We start from the raw sequence: 27,978 nt of genomic DNA on the forward strand, positions 1-27,978 counted from the left end.
AGCCGTGTGCATTAATGAAATTAATTTTTGTGGCAACCGGAAACGCTGGCAGCCATTGCCACAGCGCATTGAAGTACAACGTGTCACATTTCCGTTTTGGCTTTGCCTTTCACTTTGACCAGCTTCACATCTGCTGTGCAGTCGCTTTTCCTTTTCCATTACCATTTCCAGTTTCGATACTTGACCTGCTCGACTGCAATCAGCTTTAATTCAATTTCCACTGGATACGAAAAATTCCGCCAGAGAACCAATTGTTAATAAAAAACCATTAGCCCAACAGCTGGACTCACGAATAGGAATAGATCATAGTTAACTTTTAATTAAAAGTCTCGCGAGCTAAACAGTAATGCATACAATTGCAAAAGCTTTAAGACGAGACTTTACTGAAGCAAAGCTTCCATATGGTTTCCAAGCTTCAATAAAGCTTTACTTATGACTTAAAGCTTTTACTGGAAACTATGATACTATACAAGCAAGACGTTAACTGGCAACTGTTAACAAGGGGTATGGAAATATTTCTTATTTATTTAAAAGTCGGGAGAGTAAAAGCTTGTTTTGAGATCGCAAGCAGCTTTAAGTGAACTTTATTGGAAGAAGCAGAAAAACAACAGAGCGCACACAAAGCTTCAAGTTGATTTGTGTTTTATAAAATAAAAAGAGCTCGCAGTTTGCTTTTGATAAAAGCACATAAGCTAATCTCTCGCGTTGCTTAAACATTTATTAAAAATTATTAATTTTAGTCGCTTCAATTTTGAATCCTGTAAAAAATGTGATGTGTGTTTTTCTCCTTAAGTTTATTATGAGACCTAAAAGAGAAAGGAATTTGTTAATGCTCCTTAACACTTTGCGGCTTAAGTAGATGTGCGTGTGTGTGTGTGTGTGTGTGTGTGTGCTTTTATTAAAATCATAAATCTGCATTAAGTGCGCTTGCCTGTAGTTACATGTACGTATGTAAGCGTATTTCTCTGCGTATGTGGCTGGCATTGCCCAACAAACCGCTTTATATATTTAACTCGCAGCCCGCTGCCGGAAAAGCATTTTTCATTTTTAGTCGCAATTTTTTTCTCTCGCTCTCTTCTTTTTTAATAAACTCTCAGCTGTCTCTAAGCACATGCTCGTACATCCCATTTACCATGTACCAAGCACACACACACACACACACACACACATACACATACACACACACGCGCGTACACACATGGGCGCTATTCATGGCATTCTGTAATTTATTTCGCTTACGCCACAAAAAAAAATGCGAATAATACAGAAAAAAAAATTGATTAAAAACCACTTTAATATAGCTCATTGTCACATTTGCCTGCCTTCAGCCAGGGAGAAAGCCTTATAAATGAGACCGAAAGCTGCTCTGGCTGCCAGTTACATATATCAAGCTTCGGTTTTTTCTCGGCTTAGGAGCTGTTGTAGTTGAGGTAAGAGTACATTTACTAAACCCTGCTAAGCGTTAAGTCTGATTGTTTCTTTTTCTTACTATATATAGCTTGAATTTTGTTTTCGGTAGTTTTTTTTTTAGTCTTTCAATTATATATTAGGTAAGTTAAAATAAAATCCCCGCCTAGATAAGCTAAGTAAAGTACATGCCGGGATGTATTTTAAACCTATCTGTGCTGTATATTTACTATCTGAGCTGCAAGTGCTGGCAGTCCACAAAATTTGAATCCAAGATGAACGGTGCTTTATTCCTCTTCTTATCGCAATCATTGCCTGTTGCATTGTTCTGAATCAGGCAGCAATTATTTTTCCCAACCTGAGGCACAATCCCGTACCTTCTCCACCGGGGACCGATTGGAATCCCTTTGATTTCAGGCCATCGCCTTTTGATCCTAGACCACCAACATTTTTAGTTAATGTGAGTTTGTGTAAAATTAATATATGAGTGCTATTCAAAATATTGCTAATAATTTTGGTACTACTTTGTTTTAGTAGATTTTGGCTTAGCTTCTTTTGAACCGTTTTTTAAATTAAGCTTTTTGTATATGTTTGTTTAAAAAATTCGTATATTGCTTAAATTGTGGTCGGTGTAGAGTAATATATTTTATTATTTCAATTGCAAGTCACAGTCAGTCTCACAATCACAGGTTCGTGCTCATCACTAAGGTGATCATTGTGGGTTATTAACCCGAGATAAGCGGGCGAGTAAAATACACGGCGGGATTCACAGCAGATTTTTATACACTACTTTTCCCTATAAAAGGCAATCTTGAGTCTTCGATTTGTCAGTCTGAATATCAACTTCAAGATGCACAAAATATTCTACGTTTTTCTATTTGCAATAATCGCCTGCTGCTTTCATCAGGGTCAGTCGAATATACATCGTCATCATCTGCCGCCGCCACCACCTGGAAATCAATGGAATCCCTTTAATTTCAATCCATCGCCCTTTAATCCGGGACAGCCTAGATATTGAAATAAATGGAATCTTTTAAATTAACCACCCTGAGACTTAAATGATCATTAAATAAACCTAAATGTTTATTTGAGAATTACTCGATGTTCACAAACTTATATTAGGGGAATTCCCGCTATTATTAAACTCTTTTATTAAAATCTTGTATTCTGCATTGCTTGGCTTAATGTAAAATTTTCTCAGGGAAAAATTAAATAAAATTGCCTTTTTAATATTATTTTGTTGCGCTATACGTGTAAACTCGAAAATGTCCGAACCAATCAAATTGGTTGTTTTTCTTATTTTGTTGTTGTTTGCGTTGCACTGAAAAGTTCAAAAGTTCGTTGCAGTCAATTGTTAGTGTAAAATACCCCAAACAATTAGAAACCACAATTGCTGCCCCGGCAACATGCAACTTTTCATTTTTACTGGCATTTGCTGGCAGCAGGCTGGCAGCTTTTTCCATGCTGCCAGCTTCTGGGCAGCTACTGGCAACCGTTTGCTGCAGTCGCCTTTCGCCCACACGACACAGCAGTGGCAGTGGCAATGGGAGTGGCAGTAGCAGTAACCCAACTGCAAATGCATTTTGAGGTTAATGCCCCTGGCCAAAACGTAGATCTGGCAACTAAGCAGCCACCCAGCCAGGCCACAGTTGGGGTTCAGCCATTTGCGGGGCTTGCAAGGCTTGCAGGTTTTATAAACTTGCTCAACATTCTGCCTGCCAGTACATTTGGTAAAATTCTTCTCTCTTCAATTTTTTTGTATTTCTTATTTTTTGTACAGCTTTCAAGTTTTCCCTCTGCCTGCAATTTTGCATTTGCCCCCATTGTCAAGTGAGGTGCACATAGTGCGATTTTAATACTGATTTCCTGGGGCAACCTTGGCAAAGCTAAGCTCCATTATGTTGTGCTGTGTATGTATATACATACATATGTGTGCAATTCATAAGCCTTTAACTGTTTATGTGCTGGTACACAGAAATTGGTTGTCATTCCATCAGTCGAAGGAGTTGTTTATCAGAGTAATAAGTATTTAATAGCTGACAACTAGCATTCAGTTTCCCTCTTTCTCTTTCATACACACTCTGTCTCTGTCTCGCTATCTCTTTTTGATGCTTGGAAATCGTCTTGTGGTCTGTTTGTACCGAATTTTAAGCGCTTAAGCCGCTTAACTCACGTACGCATTGCAATTTTGCATTTGTAGGAACAATCCAATATTCGATTCGTTTGATTTTATATTATTAGTATCGTGAGAATCGCATAGAAAAGCTGCATCGAATGGAGAGTTTAGAAGAGCACACCAATGAGTAAATCCAAGTGTACTTTATTCAAGATAAAAAACTTATTATTGAGTCAAGTAAATTATAAATTCAAGAAAAGCATAGTTCAACTTTTGTACTTCATATAACTGATTACATTTTTATTCTTATAAGAAATCTATACTTTGAAGCGCAAAGGTCATAATCTAGTAAATGCGTTACAATATTTAAAATGATCGATATCTGATTAATGATAAATGACCGCTTTAATAACTTATCGATATATATATCGGTATTTTTGTCTTCGAGAAACATCCTTTCAAGCGAGTTCTTAGATGCATCCAGCCAACAAGCCGATTATCGTCCATTAGATGCCTGCTTCAAGTTAATAGTTGACATTTTTTAATTTCAACCCATAAAAGTAATGCAATTTAAATATCTATAAAACATGTACAACCGCCAGATGGCGCGCGACTACCTGCCCCATTTTACCAGCAGGTGGCGCACAAGGTCCAAACCCCAGGACACTTTAGAGCCGTGTGAGCTGATGCAGTTGTTTTTGGTTAAAAGTCGCGTTTGAAAAGCGCAACACAAACACACAGCAACAATAGAGCAGTGTGTGTGTGTATGTGTGTGTGTGTGTGTGTGTGCGTGTTTGTGAGGGCTTTTACAATCCTATTAAAGTATCAGACAATCTAATCACCGGCAGCTCAAAAACCGCGCACACGCGCTAAACGTTGCCAAAGGACCGCAAAGTAAGCGATGTAGTTGGGCGTGGGAGAAGGAGTTGAGTCTGAAACCGGAAAGGGAACGACAACGGGTAGTTGTTGCGTTGACAGCGCCCCATTTACAGAATACAGATACACAATCAGATAAGTACAACAAAAACAACAACAATAGCAACTGGGACAACGCATTACAAGCGAAATGTCCACTAAAACGGCTGCCACTTGAACAAAACCAAAGCCGAAGGCCGACCCAGCAGCTGGAGAGGGATGCATGGTAGCAGGAGCTAGAGCTGGAGCCGGAGCCGAGGCAGCCACTAGAGCTGAAGCAGTGGAAACGGCAGAGCTATTGCCGCAGCTCTAACCATGCCTTTCATTTTGATGGCCCACTAGGAGAATGCCGTTTGCTGGTTTTGGCATTGTCTCCGTTTCAATTCTGAGGCCATGGTCTGGTTGTGTGTGTTGGTTGTTGGTTGTTGTCTGACTGCTGCCTGATTGTTGTGGGTCTGCGTCAGTTTAATTTGAATACACTTAAGTGTACTGCGACTGCGGTCTGCCAGGGCCGTCGCAAGAATTTCCAATTGAAAATCACTTCAGGTTTAATTTGATTGCCGCCGCTGTACGCCCCAAGTCCAAGTCGAAAGTCGTCTGTAAGCAGCTCGCCAACCTAAATTCCTAGCTCGACTTTAATCACATTTGGCTCAGGCATTAATATTGATGAAAACTTGTTAACTTTGAATAAATCGTAGTCAACTGAATCAGCAAATAGTCCAATACGTAATGCAAAGGTTCACCAAATGTAAATGTGTCTTCTAAATATTATTTCGTATATTCAAGACCTAGGTAGTCAATTATTTGCATTTTGAAAATAAAAATATATATCAAAATTGTAAATAATTAATTTATTAAAAGTCTATCTATTGATTCGATGAAATCCAGGAAAAGGGGGACTTCAGAACAGACACAATTTGTGCAGAAATTCTGATCTTATGCCATTCTGCCGTTTTGTCAATTTAGATCAAAGTGTAAAATTGAAAATTTTTAATTCCAATTTATATTCCCTATCGAAACATTTTAACTGAGTTTCGCTGTTAACACTTTTTAATATCATCGAGCTTACAAAAATCTTACCTATATAAATGATTGTTGCCCAAGAAACAGTTTTATGAATACGTGTTCAAGGGTATTTTCAAGTTAAGATAAACCTAATGATAACAAATATTTCCTGTTTTTCATTCCAGGCAGTTTCATTACTTGATTATTTCAACTCTGGTGTACGGGAAAGTACAGCAAATAAATGGGAAGAAAAAGAAAAACGCAAAATAAAAATGGCCGCAAAAGAAAAGTTGAATGGAATGCGCAAGGCAAAGACCTAGGCTGGGAATGCTAAGCAGCCAAAACTAGGCAAACAAAAAATGTTTGTACGCTGAAGTTGAAATGCCCTTTCCAAATACGAATACGAATATGAAATAGATTTTATGCATATAACTATATTTTTGTAGCTTGACCAATTTTGCACAGTTAGCTAAGTGCGAGCATGCCACAATGTTGCGTTAAGTTTGTGCCTAAACAAGTTTCGAATTTTAAGTTAAAATAGATTAGAAATTGGCTTGTGCTGTTCACCCACCAAGTTGCAGCTGTGATGCTTTTGGCAACCTTCCAAACTAGTTTTCCGCTCTTTTATATTGTGAACATCAAACTGAAGGCTAAGACATTGGACATGCAACTACCGGAGTACAGGGTATACGGCCACAGCAGCAGCAAAAAATTGGATTTACATTATTTACAGCATATTACACACTGACGCAGCAGACGAATTATATTGCGCATCGATAGAGGTGGAATACATACCCGGCTGTACATACATTTTGTTTGCCTGCGACGTGGCGTATACGTAACGCAACAAATGAAGGATGCGGTGCATGCGAGGCACACGGATTCAACAGGACGCAAGCAAACGTATCGGACCCTTTGGGGCAGGGAAATTAATTAAATTAAGTCAACGAAAAGTGAAACGGCATAAGCGAAAACGCAATACAAGACACACACACTCGCACACACACAGAGGCAGGCAGACAGCGTCCCGTTTATAGCCTGGGCCAGGATAGCGGGAAGCTTCGCCCGCAGGCCTGATGTCAGGACGCGATGTCTTTGACATTCGTCGTTCGCCGGCTCCCTCATCACTTTGATGCCAGCGCCAGCTCACAGATCTACCCCTACACCCACTAACCCTTCGCCTGCTCCATCCTGGGAGTGTGTAGCGATAAGCTCGCTTCGTTATAATCCTAATTAAATATTTAGGTTTACTCTATGGCTGTATTTACTTTTTGCCTCGTTCCTGTTCTCCATCTATATGTGTTTTTCTTCTCTTCCTTTCGCTAACTCACTTTCCTTTGCCGCCGCTGATGCCGGATGCTGGATAAGAGCTTGGGTCACTTGTCAAGGGTTAATTGCATTAAAGTTATGACAATTGCCAACAAATTTGATGCTCGTGGCTGAAAGATGTAGACAAAATCAACTCAACGGATTGTGTATTGTGCAGCCGAGAAACTAATTAGCAAAAAATGAAAGCTTTATCCATAGCAAAGTGAGCTACTTCGTATGTGAGAATCGCATAGAAAAGCGCAATACATTTAAATACACTTAAAGTAAGCAAAAAATATGTGTATCCGGGTTGGCCTATTAAGAATATGCAATTTAATCTTTTTGTAAACAAGCTTAATTGTAATAATGTTCTTCCAGCAACATTTAAACATGAAACAGGCAAAGTTCTTAGCTCCCAGGCAGCCTATCCAAGGTTTACTGAACCTAAATTAAACCTTTTCTAGTTCAAACCTAAATTTAAGCTTTAAACAAGAATAGTTCAGGTCAACTGCCTAACTATTCAAAATTGGTTACAAAATGTATCAATTTTCTTGGGTTTCGACAGGAGAAACTGCAAGCACCTCAATTAGGCTAGTTGTCTAATAAAACCAATTTCATCTTGACGCCCAGACCAACGTCTGGGAATCCCAGCCCAACCCTTGCTGCAGCTCTATGGCATTCTGTCTGACATCCTTCACTCCCCACCGAAGCTGCCCCAACAGCTGCTTGATGCCACTATCTGTGCTGCTTGGCTTTGTTGGACGTCTGCCGCACTTGAAGCAGCGCGCAATTTGTTTTAATCAACAAAGTCAAAAAGGGGCACGTAGAGGAGCACAGTGCACAAAAATTAAATAAACTTTGTGCTGGGCCAACAATTTGCCCAGCATCTAGGAGCACCACCAACAGGAGGAGCAACAACACCACCACCAGCAGCAGCAGCACCGCCAGCACCACCGCAGCCACCGCTTCAAATGTCTGCGGCTACATTTTAGGGCGGGAGCTCAGACAAAACGCTGACAGGCAGCTTAAATCTGGGTCTGGGAGCAGGCAGGACGCACGACGTGACTGGCCGTGGGCAGCAGCTATTTCCAGTTCCACATTCAAGAGGGCTTCCCCGACAACAGTTGCAATCAGTTGTCCGCTGAAATCCTTTAACTGTTTAATATTGCAACGAAATGAGATAAAAGAATTCTTTAGTCCTTTAGGGCTTTGCTGCAGTGCAAACAAATTAAGCCAAATGGCATGAGTTGGCAAACAATTAGCGAGTACCCACACTCATACTCATTATTCGTATAACACTATTCACATATATCTATATAAAATACATTGTGTAAGCCAAGCCAATAAATGAAAATTCCTCGAATGTCCATAAATTTTCACAGCTACTCTGTTACATGGCGCCGATAAAGACAGCGCGAATCTGTGTTCCTTTTTTCTTGTAGATATCCAAACATTTTCTTTTCTTGTGTGTACACTCATAAAAGGGTATATGCAATATAGCAAGTGCATGGACCTGGAATAAAAAGTTTTGTAGAAGAACTCAACATACTTAATATTTAGAATAAAGTCAAGCAAATATATTCACATTTTCTCTTCATGTGTGTACGCTAACAAAGTTACCTTCATTTCTTGGAAGAACTTAACGTAATTAATATTTAAGATAAAGGCTAGAAACTTCGGTGTTTCTTTTTTCTTGTAGATATCTAAACCTTTTTTTTACTTGTGTGTACACTAATAAAGGAGTATATGCAATATATCAAGTATGAAAAGCATGAAAAGCTTAAGCTACAAATTTACTTCGTTTTGTAAAATAAAACTTAAAGTAATAATAATAATAATATTAATGTGATAGAAATTTTGATAGTAAAATATAAATTTTAATTTAACGTTTCTTTATATATATAAATATATATATTATTTTTTAGCCCCTTGATAAGGGCTTTTGCACAAAAGGAATTTAGAAGAATTTAATTTCCACGTGTAAAGGTTCCCTTTTGTATTCCTTGTACGGCATTAAAAAAATATAAAATTAAAAAATTAGTTAAAATTTGACAAATATATTAAAATTTGTAATAGACACAAAAACAAATATTACTGCAAATTTAACAACTTAATTTACTGTTGTAAAAACAGAAAGAAGCAACATTTAACACCATGAAAGTGTTGATTATAAAAATTTGCAATTGCTTGGGTAGCGCATCAAAGAGTCGTTGTATTTGCACCACAAATGTACAATAAGTTTGTTATAACTGTTTTGTATTGCCTTACATTGTGTGTGTTATCAATAAAGCAAATTGAATTTGGTGCGGTACAAAAAGTGTCACTCAGGTCGATCGAGATAAATGCCACAACACAGAATTCCAGAGGTGGGTACAGTGCGAGGGGCAAGGGGCGAGGGGCGGCCCATTGTCTGATGTTTGATGATATTGTGAGGCTGTAACTTAATGTCAAAGCACTTGAAATGGGCAAATTAAATTAATGTATTGAATTGTCTGTTGGCCAATGGCGATTGATAAATGAAAAGGTTAAGTCGCAGGTCAAACTAACAGACATACCGCACGTGACCTAACTTCCCCGACCTGTGCCTATGTTTAATTTGTTTTGCTTTCATTTTTTCATTTTATTTATTTGTTAAACAGCTACAAAATGTAGACATCCAACGAGCATCTGTGATTGTTGCTGTCAGCCTTTGTTGCTTATTATTTATCATCCGGTTAAACTCCGCGCTGCCTCCCTACCGAGGTTCATGCTCTGCTGCCCAGATGCAATGAATCAAAGTAGCTGCTGCCTGCGTGTGTGTGTGTGTGTATGTGTGAGTGTGTGTGTGTGTGTGTGTGTGCGTCTATGCCTCAATAGGTACAACAACATGATTTATTATACGCCTGCTCCTATTGCTGGGCGTGGCACCGCCCACAGGCAACATAAATCCCGTTTGTAGCAATAGACTAATGACTGCAAAAAATACATTCAATCGATTGTTAACAACTCATAAAACAAATAATTGTGCGGCCCTTTCCATGGTACGCATATAGGCGGGTATTTTCGGATAATAGGAATATGCATGAAAAGGCTGACAAGGATTATACTGAGGGCAGCTTTTCTTTCATATATCTACAAAAATTATCTATAGAATTTTATATTTATAAATTAGTTAAAAGTTATTAAAAGGAACATGAAGAAATATTTACAATATTTTAATTATTTTTGTAAACGTAAATTAAAGAAAAATTAAAAAGTAACTACTAGTTGTTGGAGTTCTTCTCTTTATGAGCTTCCCAATTTCAAAGCGTCCTTAAAGCCTTTCTGACCAAACTGCTCCACATTTAATTGAGAGCTGCCGAAATGCCAGCTATGAACCTTTTGTTTGAGACTTCCATATGAATATATCTTTAAGCATATCTCGAAAAGTATGAATTTCATGTTTACATATATTTAAGCTTTTTATTTAAAATATTTTAAAAATAATATTTTAATATTTTAAAAATGTTTTTATTGTTTAAAAGAAAAATGTAGTTCAAATATATATAAAAAAGCACCATCTTCTAGCTAGCAGTAATCGTCCATAGTGATATCTCTAACGCCTGTATAAGATCGATAACGATAACAGTTAATGCAATCGATTAAATGAGGGATAAATTAAATATAGAGGGATTTTCGGCAAGTTCTATTTGACCATGTTTAATAGTTGTCATCAAATTCTGTACTCTTGAAATAGTTATTTTGTAGTTTTGGTTTAATATCTACAGCTCGTACAAATATTGAAAATTTATCGGTAGGTCGATTCGATAACTTAGTCATACAAAATAAGTTTTCACTTCCTTTAATACTGCTGCAGCCATATAACAATTTGCGAGCAATTAAAGCCGCATAATTTCTGGCAGCCTATGCGCCGGGTTTCGTTCATAGACGTGTCTGCCTTCCTTCCCCACCCCCCCCCCCCCCCCCCCCCGCCTTCCTTCACTATCCCCCACTTGCTGCTGTCCCTGACATTGTTGGCGTTGGCTAAAAATTGCAATGTCATTGTTGCGAGAGACAGCGGGCGGTGGTGCACAAAAACCATGTGGCTAGTAATTCATTACCCCTACCACACACACACACACACACATGCACACAACAATTCGCATGGCCGCCACCGACGCCATTTAATGTGCAAACAAAAGGCGTTGGCAACACAAAATACGGAAAAAAATAAAATTAAAAAAAAGGATATACAGCAAAAAGGAATAAAAGAAAAAAGAGAAAGAAAAGCTTGTCAAATGTTATGAAGTATTTGTAAAGTGCAGACGGCGCACAATGGCAAAAAAAGAAAAGGGGGCGGGGTGAGAGAAAATGCTGTACTCTATGCTAAAAGTTAAAATAACGAGCGATAATTAATGGAATGACAACGCTTTATGTTGCCAACAATTTCAACAGTTTCCAATGCTGAGGCGTTAGGAGGACTTGCAGCAGCACACCCGCTCCCTCCCTCCCAACCACACACACACACACACACATACACATCTACAGCTGGGCGTGTGAATCGTAATCGAAGCCGGGGCGCGAAAAGAGTTGAAGCGGAAGCAACGCCAATGCAATGTGAATGGGGTATGTGAATGTGAATTGGGAGCTGTGTGAATGGGGCATGTGAATGTGAATGTGAATGTGAATGCTGTCCTGAACAACCGGAAATGCATTGTTTCACGCGCAATTTCATTTTTGTATTTATTATGCACAGAAGTGTCAAAAAGGGTCCGAAGTGCGGCAGACAAAACCCGCAAGTGGCAGGCGTCTCCTGCCAGCAGGATATTTAATTAATGCAAAAGGAATCAAAAATAATTAATTAGAACTGTGGGAAGCGCTTAGAGCGCAACTCCAGTAGATTGCGGAATACCTGACACTCAAGTATTTCGAAATCTTTTGAAATATGCATTAGCATACCTAAATTCAAAAGCTAACTATTGAGCAAATATTTTGCCTAGCATTAATTAAAGGATTTTTAGAATTTAAAATGCCATAAAAAGGATTAAAAATAAAAGAAAAAAAATATACCTTAATTAAGCTTGAGAGCTTAAAGCAGTTTAGTTGTTGCGGATATTTGATATTTTCTTTTTTAATTATTGCAAACATTTCTTTGCATGCTTAGTTAACAATGTTTTTTGCATACAACAGAATTTCAAATCGATTTTAAATGAAAGTTATCTAGAACCGAATAAAATGTAACAAATGCAAATTTGATTTGCTTTGGCAAAAAAGCCATAGAAAAATAATTGTAGCCAAACATGTATTGTTATTGAGTCAAAATATAGATATATTGATAAAATTGAAGGCCTGCTTTACCTTTACCTTTACCTTTACCTTTACCTTTACCACCTTTGCACTTGGCGATACAAATAGTGAGTAAGAGAGAGTAAGGGAGAGAAAGGATTAACATTAAAGAACCTAAAATAATGTAAAAATATAATGTATATATACTTCTAGACTCCAAACGGGTGCAAACAAAAGTGGTCCAGATCTTTCTGAATGTATGATAGCTAAAATAGCTTAAATTTGAAATGATTATTAAAATGTTTATTAAATGCATGCTCAGCCTAAAGCTGGTGAGCTGCTGTCTCGCTATTGGAATTTTGCTCGGCCGTATCTTAAATTATTTGCAAGCCGCTTAAAGCTACTTTTGCCATACATAATTATGCAAATGATTTGGTATAGGCGGCTTTCGTTAGCCTAAGCTGCACTGCTACATTGCTGGCACTGCATTTATTAGCTGAGTATCATTAGGCCAAGCAATACAACAACAACAACAACAACAACAACAACAACTGCAACAGCAGCACCAACATTTGCCAGCAATCTCGCTTGCGCAACTTTGCAGACATCTTTTCCTTGGCCGCACAACATTTTCAATTTGCCAACAACGGGGCAGGTGGTTTGGCGCCAGGTGGTTTCGGTCACAGCGGCAGATACGAGTAGTTTGCTGCAAGCATTCTGGTGGCAGGATGACACAGTGGGGGGCGGTTATGGGCGTGGTTAGCGCACAAGCAACGCCGCGAGCATTGAAACCAAAACAGGCGACGAGATGACGATGTTGACGATGTGGTTGCACTTATTCCCCATGTTTTTTCGTTGTTCATGCTGTTGTTGTTGCTGTTGCCGTTGCTGTTGGGGCTGATGAGGAAATTGTTTTGAAAATTGCAAAAAGCTGCAGAACAAGCAGATACACCTACATACTTAGTACATAGTATGTATGTATGTATATCGTGACAAACTTTGCCAAAAGTGTAGAATGTCATTTACAAATTCCAGCAGTTGGATTTAAGGTGCTCCATAAATGTTTGTAGATCAAATTTACAAAAATATTTCAAATTAATTCACACGATAAGAGTTAAAAATAGTTATCGATAACCGTATCAATCACAATGGGAACACACAAATCGTCAGTGTAGTAAATCTCGGGAAAATGTGTTAAAAAGAGTCTTATTTCAAATTAAAACATAAATTCTCATGCGTTGCAAAATGTCTGTTGGGTTATGCAGCACTCAGCAACCTGATATTCATTTTTAATGCTTTAATCAGTGTTGAAAAGTACCTGTAAGGCTTGATACAAATGTTTGTGCAGCTTTACAGCACACATCTAGCAGCTATTCTCAAGGCAGCTTACAGTCGTATTAGACCTAACTGATCTAGAGTTCTTAGGTCTTGTGTACGCGATATTCCTTAATCGGAATATTCGGTATAGAAAATATACGCCATTTTGTAAATAAAACATCGCTTTCTGAATATATATCATTTTAATATATTTATAAAAATGCATACAAACAATCGCCTATATCCTATATTATAAAATTTCTCAAGCTATGCAGCAAAGGTTGAAGAAAAACATGCAAATTGTTTTGCTGAACTTAACAGGAAATGGAAGTCTAGTTTTCAGAGCGGCTTGTAGGGGCAGGTAATATGCTGCACCTGCAGGTCCTTCCAGGTATATGCGCCGCTGGTTTGCAGCAAACGCAAATAGCATAGAAAATGTTTGTACGTAAAATCATCAGATGGATCGTCGGGATGTGCCCTGTGATAGGTGCACTCTTTGTGACAAATGAAAGGCCGTCGCACAGGCACCTCTACCTTAAATATATCGTATAGCTGTCCAAATAGCTCGGAGCCATCGTTGAAGATCAACATGGTGTAGGCCGAGCTGTAGGAAAAAACAGTGTTAGACAAATCTTAAACAATGTACATGTGGAGGGCTACTTACTAAGCTTCGTAGATGATCTGCTGGAATTCGGCCATCTCGATGATGCAGTTGAGCGAGGGCTCGTCTGTGGGCGCCTGCAGCTCCATGATAAATGTGCGGGGCAGCAACAGGAAACGCACCGTCTCCATGATATCCAAGGTGTGTTTAGCCCGTGCCGCCCAGTCGTGATTGAGCCAGCGCACGGCGGAAAAGAAGATCTCCTTCTCGCTGTTGACCGCCACATTCTCAGAGCTGAGCAGGCAACGGACATGCTGCAGTGGCAGTTGAACAAACTCAACGCTGGCGACCAGGGTGAGAAAGAAGCATTGAATGCGAAGCAGCATTGTGGTGTCCAGGCCCAGCAAGGGCAGCTTATCACCCAGTTTAAGCGCCTCAAAAGATACCACAAAGGCCTGATCCTCGCGAAAATCGTCAACGAGGTCCAGACAGAACCACACCTGCTTGACCAGCGGCTCGATCTCGAGGTATATGGCTGCCGCCAGCACTTTCATTATATGACAACGTTCCAGCTTCGGATCGGGCTTATTTATCCAATCGCAAACGCGCACCAGTCCCTCAGCCGGCACCCTATCCTCGGGTAATACCAGCTCCCGCTGTCCACCCTTCAGATTGTCCTTGATGAACTTCGATTGGCACATGAAACACAGCCGATTCACGCATATCTGCTTTGTGCCCAGCTTCAGCACCAGATCTGTGGCATCATTTCTCTCCCAAAACTGCAGCACCAGCGGCACTAGCGAGTCCTGTTTCTTCATCTGAAAGTCCTTCTCGGCTATGTCCCATATGGGCAGCTGATTGCCGCCACGAAACTCGCCCAAAGCCACCTTCGGCAGGCTCGGCTCAAGGGCCGCTTTCTCCACATTTTGCGACAAGTCAAACATTTTGCTTAAAAACTGGAAATTTTGGGAATATATCGTTGTGGCAGACTACTGAGCTTGTGTGTGGGTACGATTTAAATAGACTTCCAGCTGAATTTAATAACGAAAATGTGTTTTTAGAAAAGCCGTTTAGCTTTTTGGGTACAGTCAAGCATATCATATAAGTATCATAAAAAATCAAGAAAAATCTTGTGAATTTTTCGGTGAATATCTAAAACTTAACAATTTTTTGTAGCGTACCAGAACGACAAAATGATCCGAGTCAAGTATGCATGTCTATGAAAATGAGATATTTTATTTTAAATAACTACTTGGTAAGTCTTGGTAAGTCGATAAATATCGACTTGGTAAGTCGATAAATATCGATCTATCTCCGTGCTTATAAGAGCTGACAATACCAGCATTTCGTTTGTATCATCCTCTCATAGCCATGCCCAAGGGATTAGGCATCTGCACAATAAGTTATTGCTGGAATGGTTAAAATATTCTCCATAATCAATGCCTAGAGTCTAGACTGGCATACGTATGGCATAGATAATTTGAACAGCCAAATGTCAAGATTTCAAGGAGCTCTCGAGAGCTCCTTGTTGTTCGCCAACATTTTGGCCAATTAGACGCACAATGGGCCCCAAATTATGCAACATGGCGCGACAAATTCAATTTGCTATGCCCCAAACACGTGCCCAACAACAGCCGGGCACAAAGTGAGGTATACACACACACACACACACAGAGAGAGAGACAAGGGCAGCAGCCGAGCGACACGCCGAAAGTTGTTCAAAAATCCCTGGAGAAATTAGTTTGATTTATGTTGAGTTTCCGGTGCAAATAAATTGCCAAGTTTACAGGGCTCGGACACGGGACGCAATACGAACGCATAATTGATAATGCGAGCGGCGTAGAAAGCGGATTTGCGGTAAGGGGGGTACCCGGGAAAGAGGGGGCAGCATTCCCGGACAAGCTATGCATTCAGTTGACACCCGTCCAAATTGTGACTAATCCAGTTGAAATGCCTGTCAAAGTCACAATGAATCTGTAAATGGGCATGCTAAAAGTTTGTACATGTTGAAAACAGAGGGATAGCATTAAATAAATAAATATAGGCAATTGCCAGGAACTAGCTTTCTTAGCTTTTTCATAAGCAAAGCCAAATACATTGACAATTTGCTAACCGAAAGACCTCGCAACAACTTTGCCAGCTTTTGCGGTTGCAATTTGATATTTGAACATTTTTGGCATTGCTAGCATAACAGAATGCGGTCACACTCTGCTGTTTGCGGTCATTTAATTTGATTGCCACACGAATTATAATGAATATTAAATTTTAAATTGTACACTGTAAATTTTGTTAAAAGCTTTAAGACACTTTGAAAAGGCAATTCGCATGTAAGCGCTGACCCAATAGTCTCTGTCAACCGCGGCTGACTGTCGAGACTAAAAATCAAAATCGCTTTGCACACGGCAAATGGAAAACCTCAAAATCAATTAATTTTATTGGCTGCCCCCTTTTTTTGTTTTTTGTTTTCCAAACTGAAATGTCATTGTGGTAGAAACTATGCGAGAATACGTAGAAGCATGTTGTGTGACACACTCTAAAGGGATTTACCTACAAAACTCGCATCAGGTTTGCAACGCAAACATTTTTGAGTCAATTATAATTCTGAGGTATATACATTGTATACTCTTGAATACTCTATTTGTTAAGCTTATAAATATTTGTAAATTCCATTTGCTTTATCAATAAATCAATTCACTTGTTAACTAACTTTAAAGATATATACTGAGATGTATAAATTGTAGCCATTGCTTTAAATCGAATATCATACATACATATATCATTAAGAGACAATCTTTATGAAAGTTAAAAACTAGGAATCCTATGAACTACCTTAATTCTACAACATTTTTGGCCTAGTGCCTTGAACTAATTATATAATATTTTTCTGAAGCAACGTAAATAATAAATAGATTATTCAGACTATTGCAGGATTTGAATTCAAGTTTTTATTTGTAATTAACCAAAGTATCTGATACCATCTGAAAACATTCCAAGCCTTTAAAAACCCTTTGTTTTAGTTTACAAGAAGCAGTCGTGAAATCTCAAAAAGAAAAAAACATGTTAAGTACATTGTCTGTAAAATGAACAAGACAGAAAGAGTAAAAGTACAAGTGCATATAGACTGGCTCGCCACGGGCTGATCAATTGAGTACTTCCTATGGTAAGGGCATATAGACATAAACATCCTTTCGATGGTATCTTTCATGTGTTTTTTCGGTTTCTGGTTCGTGTTTGTCATTGGCCCACCCGACTGGCATTGACAAAAGTGCAAAGGATTAAAAGTTCGGCAGAGGCAGGCAAAGCTGAACCGAAAAACACAACACCCTAATACACACACACACACACACTCACACACACACAGAGAGAGAGACACCTTTGTGGGCAATCTAGGACCGGTACGGCGCTGCGGCTGAGTGAGAAATTGAAGTCACGTAGCTGTGTGCAAATTTTTTGTACGTTTGACACTAACAATTTTTTTTTTTTTATTGGATTTCTTTTTTTTTGTGGATTTTTTGTGTCCTTATTTGGTTATGTTGTTAGATTTAATTTTTGCTTAGTAACCAGCCGCACTGTGATGTCAGGCTGATTAAATTTGCCAGCATTTACGTGATTTCAATGCGTAATTTATGCCAGGTTCCGGTAGCCTCAAGTCGAACCCATTGCCAGCCATATGGCTTAGCCGGAGCCCAGAAAACCGAAAAGTTTTAATTAGTTTAGTCTTCGCCTTCAGCAGTCTGTCAGCGTTGTCAGGCAGCCCATTTCAATGAACATTTTTATCTTTTATTTATTTTTTTATTTATTCTTTTTAAGCACGCCCATATTTATAGATATACAAATAGTATGTGCCGCCGGTTGTTAATGTGTGCGCAAGGCTGTTGACCAACTGCGAGGCACTGGCAATTGAGGATGTGTCCAGACATTACAGGTGAGAAGCGTCTAGCTCGTGGTTCCAAGCTAAATAATACCCAATACACAGCTCTACATTTCCTGAGTATATATGTTGGCAGCGTTTACTTTTGACCTGGCTTTAGATAATTGAATTTTTCAAACATTTTGTGCTTATTGCGCAAATTTTATAAAACTTGAAACATGAAACTTAAAGATATCACTCAAATATGTGAATGTTACAAAAATAAGACCTCTTAAAATGATCTGTGCATGTTCTAGAAGAATGTACCGGATAACTTTCGCTCTTCAAATCATATAACCTTAAAGATATGCTACAGATATGGATGATAAGCGGAGGTTGGTAATCGATTCTTATCGATTGTGGGAAATTTTAACGATTCTTTGATGGCTATTTATAAAAACTAAAATAGTACCAATATTGCTTAAGCTATAAATGTGAAAAATGTTTAAAATGGGCAATCAACTTAAAATGGTACATTTTTTTGTATGCTTTATAACACGTTCATCGTATCCACTTGGCTCTTTCAGAGATCGTATCGCAGCTGGCCCGCTGCCTTGACCAAACTCTGCCATTTCCTATCCAATTAAGCAGACGTCGTCGACGGCCTGTCAGCGGCGTGCAAAGGTGAAAAGTTCTAGTTGATATCAAATGTGCCAAAGCATGGCGAAATCGCGTGACTGTCAGCCAGTGAAATTTTCTAGCTGCGAACAGCGTGCAAGACTTTTGTCGAAATACCCTTGCTGCGGATACATTTCATATGCAAAGCAGTGCAAAGCTTAGTGAAATATCGCAACTATCGATTAATTATCGGACTAGCAATATGGTCATAAGTCATGTTTTGTAAACATATGTATAAGACCTTAGTTTGTACTGTAACAACTCCAACGATAAGCCGATGTCTGGACTATTTGTCAGCTGTGCATAATTTATCGATCTATGTAAATAACACAAATGATGCGAGTGCTGAGCACGTGGAAGCGGACTGCAGCTGGCAGTTAGGGTATTGAAGCTTCGGCTGTTCACACTGGATTCTTTTTATTTTTGTTATCTTTTTGGCTCACAGCCCAATTTAATAGTTTTTCGATTTGTTGAAAGCAAACGCCAAAGCATAGAAAATAAATTGTCACAAAATGCTGGCCAACTTGAGCAGCGGCAGCCGGCAGCCGGCAGCAGCAACCGCAAAGGCTGGCAAAAGTTTGCCTCAAGACTCTTGCAGAGAGCACTCAACTCCTTGGTCTTATCTTTATCAGTTGAAGAAAAGCGCAGCCAGCTTTGTTGTTGGTGTTTTTGCCGTCGTCAGTGTCACATATCGAGTGCCTGGCCCTGCAAGAAGTTCGACGACTTGGTCTTCGACTTGGCGACTGGCTCCGGGCAACCCCTCGGAGCTCGCACCGATGCAGACACCAGAAATACTTCCGATTTGGCCGACAGCCCACGCTCAGACCGCCCACAGACGCTGTTCAAATTCAAGTTGTAAATAACTAGGCATCGAAGGGAATGGCACAAATTTTCAATTGAATTCATTTGATTGCAAATGCCGTTGCCGCCGCTCCACGCAACTGCTCCCAAGAAGATAATTATCAACGCATTTTCAGTCAGAACAAAAGCACTTTGAAAAAAAATTAGTCCAGAGTTTTTGACTTGTGTATGCCCTTTAGTTAGAAACTTGTCTATGTAACTTTACAGATAAATGTTTTAAAATGTATATATTTCTATTTTTATCAATTCCTTATCAAAATTGAGGCAATTGCATGAGAGTTCGGGCATACGAGACTCTACACATCAAATTTTTTCTATTCTTAAAGCTAAAAAAAAAAAAAGGAGTCTTGGCAATCGATACTTATCGATTTGGAGAACAGTTGGAGCACAGTTGACCCATTATACCCATTTTACTGTTGTTTAATCCACATAGGGTATAAGAAACAGGAACACTACTGACGTTTTAAGATGGGCCCCATAAAATCTCATAAATGCGCATAAAGTGCCTTTTAACAGCACAGTTGGCTTGTCGGCGTCATCATCATCGTTCTGTAACTAGTTGTAAATATGCTCAACATGCACTCAATGAATGAAATGTGTGCACAATGTTGAAAATAGTTGCGACACCCCAAGCCACCCCACCACACGCCTCTCAAAAAGAAAGCCACAAAAGGTCGCACATTTCTGTTGCTGTTGTTGTTGTGCATACGCCTGGCATGGCCTGTGCGCAGGCAGCTTGTAGGAGAACAACTTCCGCTTATATGGACACCACTTCAGCATGATAAATTGATGTTGCCGTTTTTAAAAACGAAAAACGAAAACATATAAACACCGGGTCTCCAGCAGCAGCAACAACAAGCTGCACGCCTGATGTGCACTTGACTACTTTATACCCGTATTTATAGAGTATATATATAGTCTACATAATATATACACACTGATATCTACACATGATTTTACCCTACCAAATAGTCTGTCTTATGTTTGATTCTGTCAAACGTTTTAGCAATACAAGCTTTTTAAATTTGCATACCCTATTTACAATTTGGATAGGGTATACAATTTTAACTGAAAGTGCTGAGTAGGAATAGCTTTGCGTCTGTTGTGTGCGTTTGGTGGAGACAGGCTGTGTGCGTGTTTATGACCCTGCATAATTGCCACACTGCTGAGTCGAAGGACAAGGCAACAACAACGCACTTGCGGTCCCATAAATTTAGTGCTTAATTTATAAAGTTTACCAAAAGGATACTTTAAATTTGAGCGCGCACGTTTCGTAGCAATGAGCTTTACAGTATTTTTTTTTAGTATTGAATATTTGCTAATGGGAATTTCGGTATTTTCTGTTGGGACACCCTAAAACCTAGCAAGTGTTGCCCTTAAAGTTATTTAGTATTTAAAAGTATTTTGTCGCTACACGCATGCAGCCACACTGTATCCAAGCAAAACAAAAATGCATCCAAATGTAAATTTATTAATATTAATATTTTTGGGTGAGTTTATAACGAAAGTGTATTATGCTCCAATCAAGTTTTTTATCTGTATAAGTAGGCCTGTTTGCGGCGCGAGCTCAGGCAGAGCTGTCTGGTCTGCTAGGTATTCTGCAATACTTTGGTCTCAATCTGCAATCGAACGGCACAGGATCCGCGGCGCTGGGCAGGGTAACCCGGGGCCAGTGCCCCTACAGCTTCGAGTCGTATGCATTGATGCAGGATCGACACATCTGTTTTCCGGATGATGAGCATATAGTGCATCTGTCGGAGCTGCCGCAGCAACGCAAGCCTCCGCTTATGATCAAATGCCTGCAGCCGGATCCAGCGCCGCAAGCTGGCGTCGTAACTGTGCCCAAGTTGCTGATCATGCAGAGCGCCAAGGACATTGTGAATCTTCTGAAGCCAATAGGGAATGCTACCAAGCGACATGAGCCGGGCAGCTGCGTTTTAGTACACTTCTGCACACCCACCAGCTTGGAGTGCGCTCGCGTGGCGGCATATGTCAATCTCTTACCACATCTGTTTCCAACGCTGCCTGTGGCCTATATTGATGCCTACGAGTTTACACGTTTCAATGCAGAGTTTGGCATTGCATCGCTGCCCACGTTGATGATATTCCATCAGGGACGGCCGCTTATCAAGTATGATCCGCCTAGTAATGAAAATGTCAGCGTGCCCAGCTTCATAATGCGCCACACGAACCTCAAGTATGTGAATCCAAGGACCCTACGTCCCTATATTCTGGCGTGGGCAAAAGACGGCCCGCTGGCCTCGGTACCGACAGTGACGACAGATTTTTATTTGATCTTGGCTTGGGCATTTATACTGATCTGCCTGGCCAACTACGTGCGGCAGACGCTATTTTGGAAGCAGCTTGTGGAAATGGTGCAGCGCAATTGGCGAGAGTCCGAAGAGACGCAAATGGAAATGATTGATTAGACCAACTTTAGGCACAGGAGAGGATGAATTAAGTAGTTACATATTGTTTACGCTTTAAATTTACTATGTGTGTATGTATTTTCGTTTAATTAAATTCACATAAACATTTAGTTATGCCTTAATAATATTGGTTTTATAGTTTAGGAGGCGGCTTAATCCTTGTCGCTGCAAGATATTAAGCTTGCACTCCTCTGTATAGAGTTCAGCTTACGCTCTATAAATAACTAAAATCTTGAGAATATTTTAAACGATTCAACTTAAAATTAGAGCTTTTTTTTAACTTTAATACAACTAAAAATTTTCATTAACATTTTAGATGTGGGTGTGGGGATTGTAAGTGTTTGTATTGTTCGTGTGGGGTGTGAACAGTTGCCCGGCGTCCGAAAAACTATTGATTACAAAGTGTTATCGCAGATTCGCGAGCCTGCGTGTCACGCTCTGTGCCAAATATATTTTAATACAAAACTGAGACACGCGTTGTCGCTAAAAATATGGAAATAGTCAATTTGATTTTTGGTTTGGCCTGGCCAAAAATCATTGGTATAAAGTGGGGAAAACGCGCACACTGCAGATACGCGAATCTAATAGAAGGTATTAACATATAATTAGAAATGTGTGTGTTTGTATGTGTGTGTGTGTGTGTGTGTGTATGACTGTGATCGATAACATGTACTATAAGTTTGCGCTTTGCAATTGGAGGCTAAACTAACGCTGTCTGTGTGTGCTGTTAGGTATGTGTTGTGTGCTGTTAGGTGTGTGTGTGTGTGTATCCTTGCCCACATCCTATTATTGAGGTTTATTCCGCTTAGCCGATTTGACACGGGGCTCGCTCGCATCCTCCAATCCACGTGTGGCGCTCGACTGTTGGTGGTGATGCTTTAGGCGTTGCTGGCGACGAGCGGCAGCGGGATTTGCAGCATAGGGATGTGGATGTATGCTGTTTAAAGAGAGGAAAACATTAATAACGTAACGTAACTGGCAGCGCAAAGAATACGTAATAGGTAAATAAAATATGAAAACGTAAGAGATTTATAGAGTAATTATAATCATTCCGTACACAGGCCAATTCGAACGTAAATCTTAAAATTGTGAGAGCGAGGCGAGGCGATAGTGTGTTATTCAGATGACAAAGAGAGGCGTAAGCTGGATGAGTGGGCGGGCGGGCGGTCAGTTTCGGTCGCACCGTTACGTATTATGAAAGGTACGCAGTTAATATGTTTGTTATTGCAGCAGTCTCCCCCACGAAAGACAACAAAACGTAGCAGCAGCAGCAGCACCGCAGCAACAACAGCGTTAGAATTTTGATAAGCGTAGTAGTTGTGTCACGTAGTACGTAGAGAATATATATATGTGAGTAACGTTGACCAATTAAGCGTTGTGTGACGTAGCGTAGCGTAACGTAACGATGATTTAATGCGTAAGAGGTAAATGAAAAACGTAATGGAATTTGTCAAAAGGCAACCAAACAATAAGTGTCCAACACGCGGCTCTTCAACTTGGAACTGAAGGAATACTATTTTTGGTATTTTATGTGAAGGGCTTACGTAATACGCAAATAAGACAATTGTGACGCAACATGCTGATTACGTGTACGTCGCCTTATTTGTTTTACAATAACTATATAGAGAATGTGTATAGTAGTAGAATTTATGTACATAGCTGTTATTTGTTTTGAGTTTCGCAGGCGGCCTTACACGTAGCATTTGACACGTAACGACGTGTGTGACGTTGCAGATGTGTAACGTAGATGATGCGTAGCGTCGCAGCGATGATTTTTCATGGCGGAGCGCAGCGAGGAAAAATTGAAGCGTCGTCGCCAAACGCCGTGACTGGTTAGTAGGTAGTTGTAATTACGTAGTTGGACGTAGCGCGTCAATAATATCGCTGATGGTTGCTCAATTACATTGTGGTGTGTATATTATAGATTTATGTGTGTATTGATTATAGTTTATGATATATTATGCATATATATTTCTACTTGCGATAGAAACGTGAATTATATAAACGCCAATCTCTGCATTAGAATCGCAATATATATTTTTATATGTTGGTAGAGAGGAGAGAGAAACAGAGCGAAAAGTTGTTATTAAAGATATAAAAGTTATCATATAGTTTAGCAACTATGTCTTAGCGTAGGAAAAAGCTCAAAATGGTGAACAGCCAAATAGCGTAACGTAACGAAGGGTAAGGATTGATAACGGAAATTCCACTTTTGGTTTTATAAATTTAGAATTTCATAGGTTTCTTAAGAAAAGGTTTAAAATTGATTCAAGGCAAGCTAACGGAGACGACGATTTATTGTTCTATATGCGACGATTCTATAGTTTGCGAAATGTAATTAAAAGCTCAACTTTGCATACAGGCAAATGACGTAAGGTTAACATTATGATAACATAAAGTTATCGTTGCCTTTTATTTGGAAACTAGGCAGATCTCTGGGGCCTAGTTGTGGAAATATGTATCTTTCATTTGGTTGAATGTTGCTGTTGTTGTTGTCTTGTTTTGCTTATGCGAACAAACCTTGGCGTGCCGGCAATGCTGTGACTAGCGCTGGATACGGTGGCCAGCGGTGACGAGGAAGGCGTACGTAGCGGGCGACGGGGCGTGGCCAAATGCTGACCGTTGCGCAAATAGGCGCGACGCGATGCTGGCATATTTCCGGTGCTCAAATAGTGGTTGTTGTTGTTTGTTACGTCGAAAGTTGGGGGCGAAGACACTGTTGGTGTCGTTGTTGTTGTAATGGCACGACGTGGCGAAGTTGTTGTTGCTGCTGCTGCTACAGTGTCGCTGCTGTTGTTGGTGTCGCCGTATGGAATCGATGCGAAGAAAATTTAAAAGAGATTACAACAAAACTCATTTGGCGAATGTCTTTCGGGCACTTAAACTGTGTTACTATGGGTAGTAAACGGTTGGTAGTAGTAGTGGTAGCTTTTTTTTAAACTTGAAATAACGTTGCAATTCATAAACGTAACGCGTTGTGGGTCTTTACGTGTATGCGTAATATGTATGTTAATGGTATATGAAGTGAACTAAAAATTATATTTAACTAACTAAAAAAAGAATTGCATTTGGAAAATGATGAAAATTATTATATAATTACAAATTGCTTTGCCGCCTACCTCAAATTGTTCTCTTTTTTAATTTATCTTTTAGTATTTGAACGTAGTAGGAATGTAAAAGCAGAAATTTTTGTTAATATATGCAATTGCATTGGGATTCTTTGACTCTGATAAATATATATATATGTATATATATTTATATATAATTAGTAAAATATACTGTATGTACTTTGCTTGAATTAGTAATTATTATATCTGCAAGTAAATACAAACGTTTTAATTTAGCGGGCATTGTGACAAAGAAAGGGTACAAAAAGGAAACAGCCTAAATCTGAAAAGTGTGTTACGATCGTGTCTTGGACATGCCTTGTGCAAACAGTCTGCAGTCAATAACAAATCAAAATATTTAAGCTTTTTGAATCAAAAACGGATTTGCAAATATGTTAATGCTCCCTAAAATAGCTGTAACTGGAGCTCTGTAAAGTAACATGTTGCACGGCTGTTAATAAGCGGACGGTTTAAAAATCATGATTTTTAAAGGACAATTCCAATTGTCAATATATATAGTAATATAATTATTTATAAATTTAACAGAGTGTATAACAAATAGCATGGAAAAGCTCTATTTTCAAGATTTTAGTATGGTTCCTAACATTATTTTAGATCCAACATTATTTTAGATCCCGCGCTGTTATGAGCATGTTAAGCAATAATAGCAACATATAAAAATAATCATCTAGCATCGTCACAAGACATATCCATTTGTTAATATTTGTGTTAAACATTGCGTGTTAAAGGCCAAAGCTCTTGAGTGTCAAGTGGAACGAAATGTTGAAAACAATCAAATCTAATGCAACTCACGAAATGCGACGCGTTAAACCTGCAAACGGCTGACAGGAGATATATCAAAGCCACTTAAGCTCACCTGCTATGCGGTGCTGTTGGAGGCGCTGGCAAAGCGGGCAATTGACGGCCTGTGCGAGGCGGCTCTTGAATCACACAATCGTCATCATCGTCGTCAAGCGGCTCAATGGTGACTGTTGAGCCCCCAGCAGTTGGGCGAGCGCCGCGTATGGCCTGCAAGCCGCCATGGCCACTTCCGTGTGGCATGATGCCGCGTGTGGCGCGAGTGGTAAACTCGCGATCAAATTGCTCGGCCTCCTCCTCATCCAAATTTATAAACTCCTGACGCTCTTCCAGCTGGCCAGAGCGTAAGTCCTGTTCCTTTTCGATAATGTGTGCGCGCTCGCCAATATGATGACCAATGGCCATCTTTTTAAGTCCCGAGCGCGAATCTTGAACCGTCTTGCGTGTTTCACGCACACCTCCAGGTCCGGTTTTGGTGCTAGTGCTAGCCTGATAAATCTGCGGTCGTCCATCTGGACCCGAGGACATGGTCATCACGGTGCTTTGGCAAAACGATGCGCCATTATTAGCGCCAATATCTGTAGGTGCAAAGCATAAGTTAAGAAATTCTATTTAAAATTTGATCAAGACGTACCGGCATTAATCAAACGATTAAAACCGGGCATAGCTGGAAATCCAAATAGACCGCCGCCCATGGGAGCCATAGACTGTTGGCCGCGCTCCATCAATGCGCCCTGCTGAAAGCCAGGATCAAATGGCGATGGTCCCAGCATATTGAACGGATCGGGCATAAAAGAGTTCATCAAGCGGTTCATCGAACGCATTTGCATATTCATGGCGTTCATGTGATGGTTCATGTGATTGCTGTGAATACACAAAGAAAACGCATTTAGTTTTTGTTTAACTTACAAGAGAATTACAAACTTTGTGTCCATTTCTTGAGTCTCAGTTTTTTTCTTGCGGCTTGAATTTCGTTTGCGTTTCATAACTCAAATAAAGTACGCCGAAATAAGGAATTACAAAATCAAATGATGTCTGATTTAACATTTCAAGAACTGAAAACTATTCAAATGAAAACATAACCGGACGGACAGGGATTGTCAAAACAGACATGATATATGAATGTTAGCCTGCTGTTTCAGTTACGTTTATACGTTGGCCTTTTTGGCGATAACAGTACTCCAAATATGCCTTTCAGGTTCACTTATTTAGAACAGCTGTGAAAACTCTCGTAAAAATGTAATGTCTGGAGTTTAGTTTTGGAGATTTTATAAATCAATTTGCAAGAAGCTACATGATAAGATGGTCCGATCCGATCAAGTAATTAGTATGTAATTAAAGTAATTAATTGCATGGTCAGACAGACAGATATGGTTAGATTTGCTTCGTGGTTAATACTAAAGAATATTTAACAACTGAATGGAGTCGGAGATATCTGCTTCGACATGTTATAGATTCAGTGACAAGCTTACTTTGCAAGAGGTAAAACAATAGAGCATATTAAATAGAAAAATGTATTTTAAGTTGATATTTAAATAAGACGCAAATGACATAATGAATAGAATTAAAAGGAAATGACGTTATGTCTGAAATCTAGAACATGATATGACGTATAAGCCTATATGTTGTTGTTTTTGCAATCAAGCTGAACTAATCTTAATTATATTGACAGCCGCAAGCGTGCAATCGAAAATATCGATTAATTGCGGGCCCTCGTCTTGTCTTTTCTTCCTGCTGCTGCGACTGCTTTAACGACGGCAAGCTGCGCACTAACACTCTCACTCAGGCACACACACACACACGCACACACACACGCAAAACGAAAAACTGTGTTGTGTGTATTGTGTAAAATTGACAAACACACCGCAACGCACGCACTGCCCAGCGGAGCACCTAATCAGCAATTGAATTTAAATTGAAAAGCTCACAACCAGCAATTTTAAGCCCAAATGTCTGGCTCGTTTCGTACATTTGGGCAATTTTCTTTGACAATTTTCTTGCAAATTTTCCACGCCCCAAAAACAACAACTACTTAGTTGAATACCTACATCGACATGGTTATTTGCCAACTTACTTCATGAATCCAAGATCATCGTCGAAATCGCCCATTAACGCACCAAATAGCGACATAATTGTAATATACCTTGTTTACAATCCAGTAATATTAAAATTTTAATTCTTGTCTCTTTTTTTCTTTTTTGTTGTAACTTCACGAGTTTTCTCGAAGGCAATGTGACCGCGTGGCAGCAATCGTGAAATATCTAAACTATGTGACTGGGTGAAAAAAGAAAATACCGTAAAAAAAATACTGCAAGTACAGT

The 27,978-nt window shown here is 39.5% G+C and overlaps 3 protein-coding genes across 7 annotated transcripts; 1 reads left to right on the forward strand and 2 right to left on the reverse strand.

Annotated features, from left to right (window-relative positions):
- Nucleotides 1-13,529: 13,529 nt before the first annotated feature.
- LOC115758276 (kelch-like protein 26) lies at nt 13,530-14,946 on the reverse strand. The gene is made up of 2 exons (XM_030698839.1): nt 13,977-14,946; nt 13,530-13,916 (listed from the first exon to the last, which is right to left on the reverse strand). The coding sequence occupies exons 1-2, from the start codon at nt 14,855-14,857 to the stop codon at nt 13,652-13,654; spliced, it is 1,146 nt and encodes a 381-aa protein (XP_030554699.1). The 5' UTR covers nt 14,858-14,946; the 3' UTR covers nt 13,530-13,651.
- Nucleotides 14,947-20,700: 5,754 nt separating this feature from the next.
- LOC115758158 (thioredoxin domain-containing protein 15) lies at nt 20,701-21,841 on the forward strand. Of its 2 annotated transcripts, none has more exons than XM_030698697.1 (2): nt 20,701-20,792; nt 20,851-21,841. In XM_030698697.1, exons 1-2 carry the CDS (start codon nt 20,753-20,755, stop codon nt 21,729-21,731), a joined length of 921 nt encoding a protein of 306 aa, XP_030554557.1. In that variant the 5' UTR covers nt 20,701-20,752; the 3' UTR covers nt 21,732-21,841. The 2 variants fall into 2 exon arrangements, with proteins under 2 accessions (XP_030554557.1, XP_030554556.1); XM_030698696.1 differs by having other exon boundaries at nt 20,738-20,792; nt 20,848-21,841.
- LOC115758157 (myeloid leukemia factor) lies at nt 21,838-27,877 on the reverse strand. Of its 4 annotated transcripts, none has more exons than XM_030698694.1 (5): nt 27,732-27,876; nt 26,292-26,521; nt 25,716-26,235; nt 24,252-24,518; nt 21,838-22,668 (listed from the first exon to the last, which is right to left on the reverse strand). In XM_030698694.1, the coding sequence occupies exons 1-5, from the start codon at nt 27,785-27,787 to the stop codon at nt 22,518-22,520; spliced, it is 1,224 nt and encodes a 407-aa protein (XP_030554554.1). In that variant the 5' UTR covers nt 27,788-27,876; the 3' UTR covers nt 21,838-22,517. The 4 variants fall into 4 exon arrangements, with proteins under 4 accessions (XP_030554554.1, XP_030554553.1, XP_030554552.1 ...); XM_030698695.1 differs by lacking the exon at nt 21,838-22,668 and adding an exon at nt 23,691-23,745 and having other exon boundaries at nt 27,732-27,877; XM_030698693.1 differs by lacking the exon at nt 24,252-24,518 and having other exon boundaries at nt 21,855-22,668; nt 27,732-27,870.
- Nucleotides 27,878-27,978: the final 101 nt, after the last annotated feature.

This window comes from Drosophila novamexicana, unplaced genomic scaffold (genome assembly GCF_003285875.2).
Source record: "Drosophila novamexicana strain 15010-1031.04,08,12 unplaced genomic scaffold, DnovRS2.1 tig00000137-arrow-arrow-pilon, whole genome shotgun sequence".
In the NCBI taxonomy this organism is placed as follows: Eukaryota; Metazoa; Arthropoda; class Insecta; order Diptera; family Drosophilidae; genus Drosophila; species Drosophila novamexicana.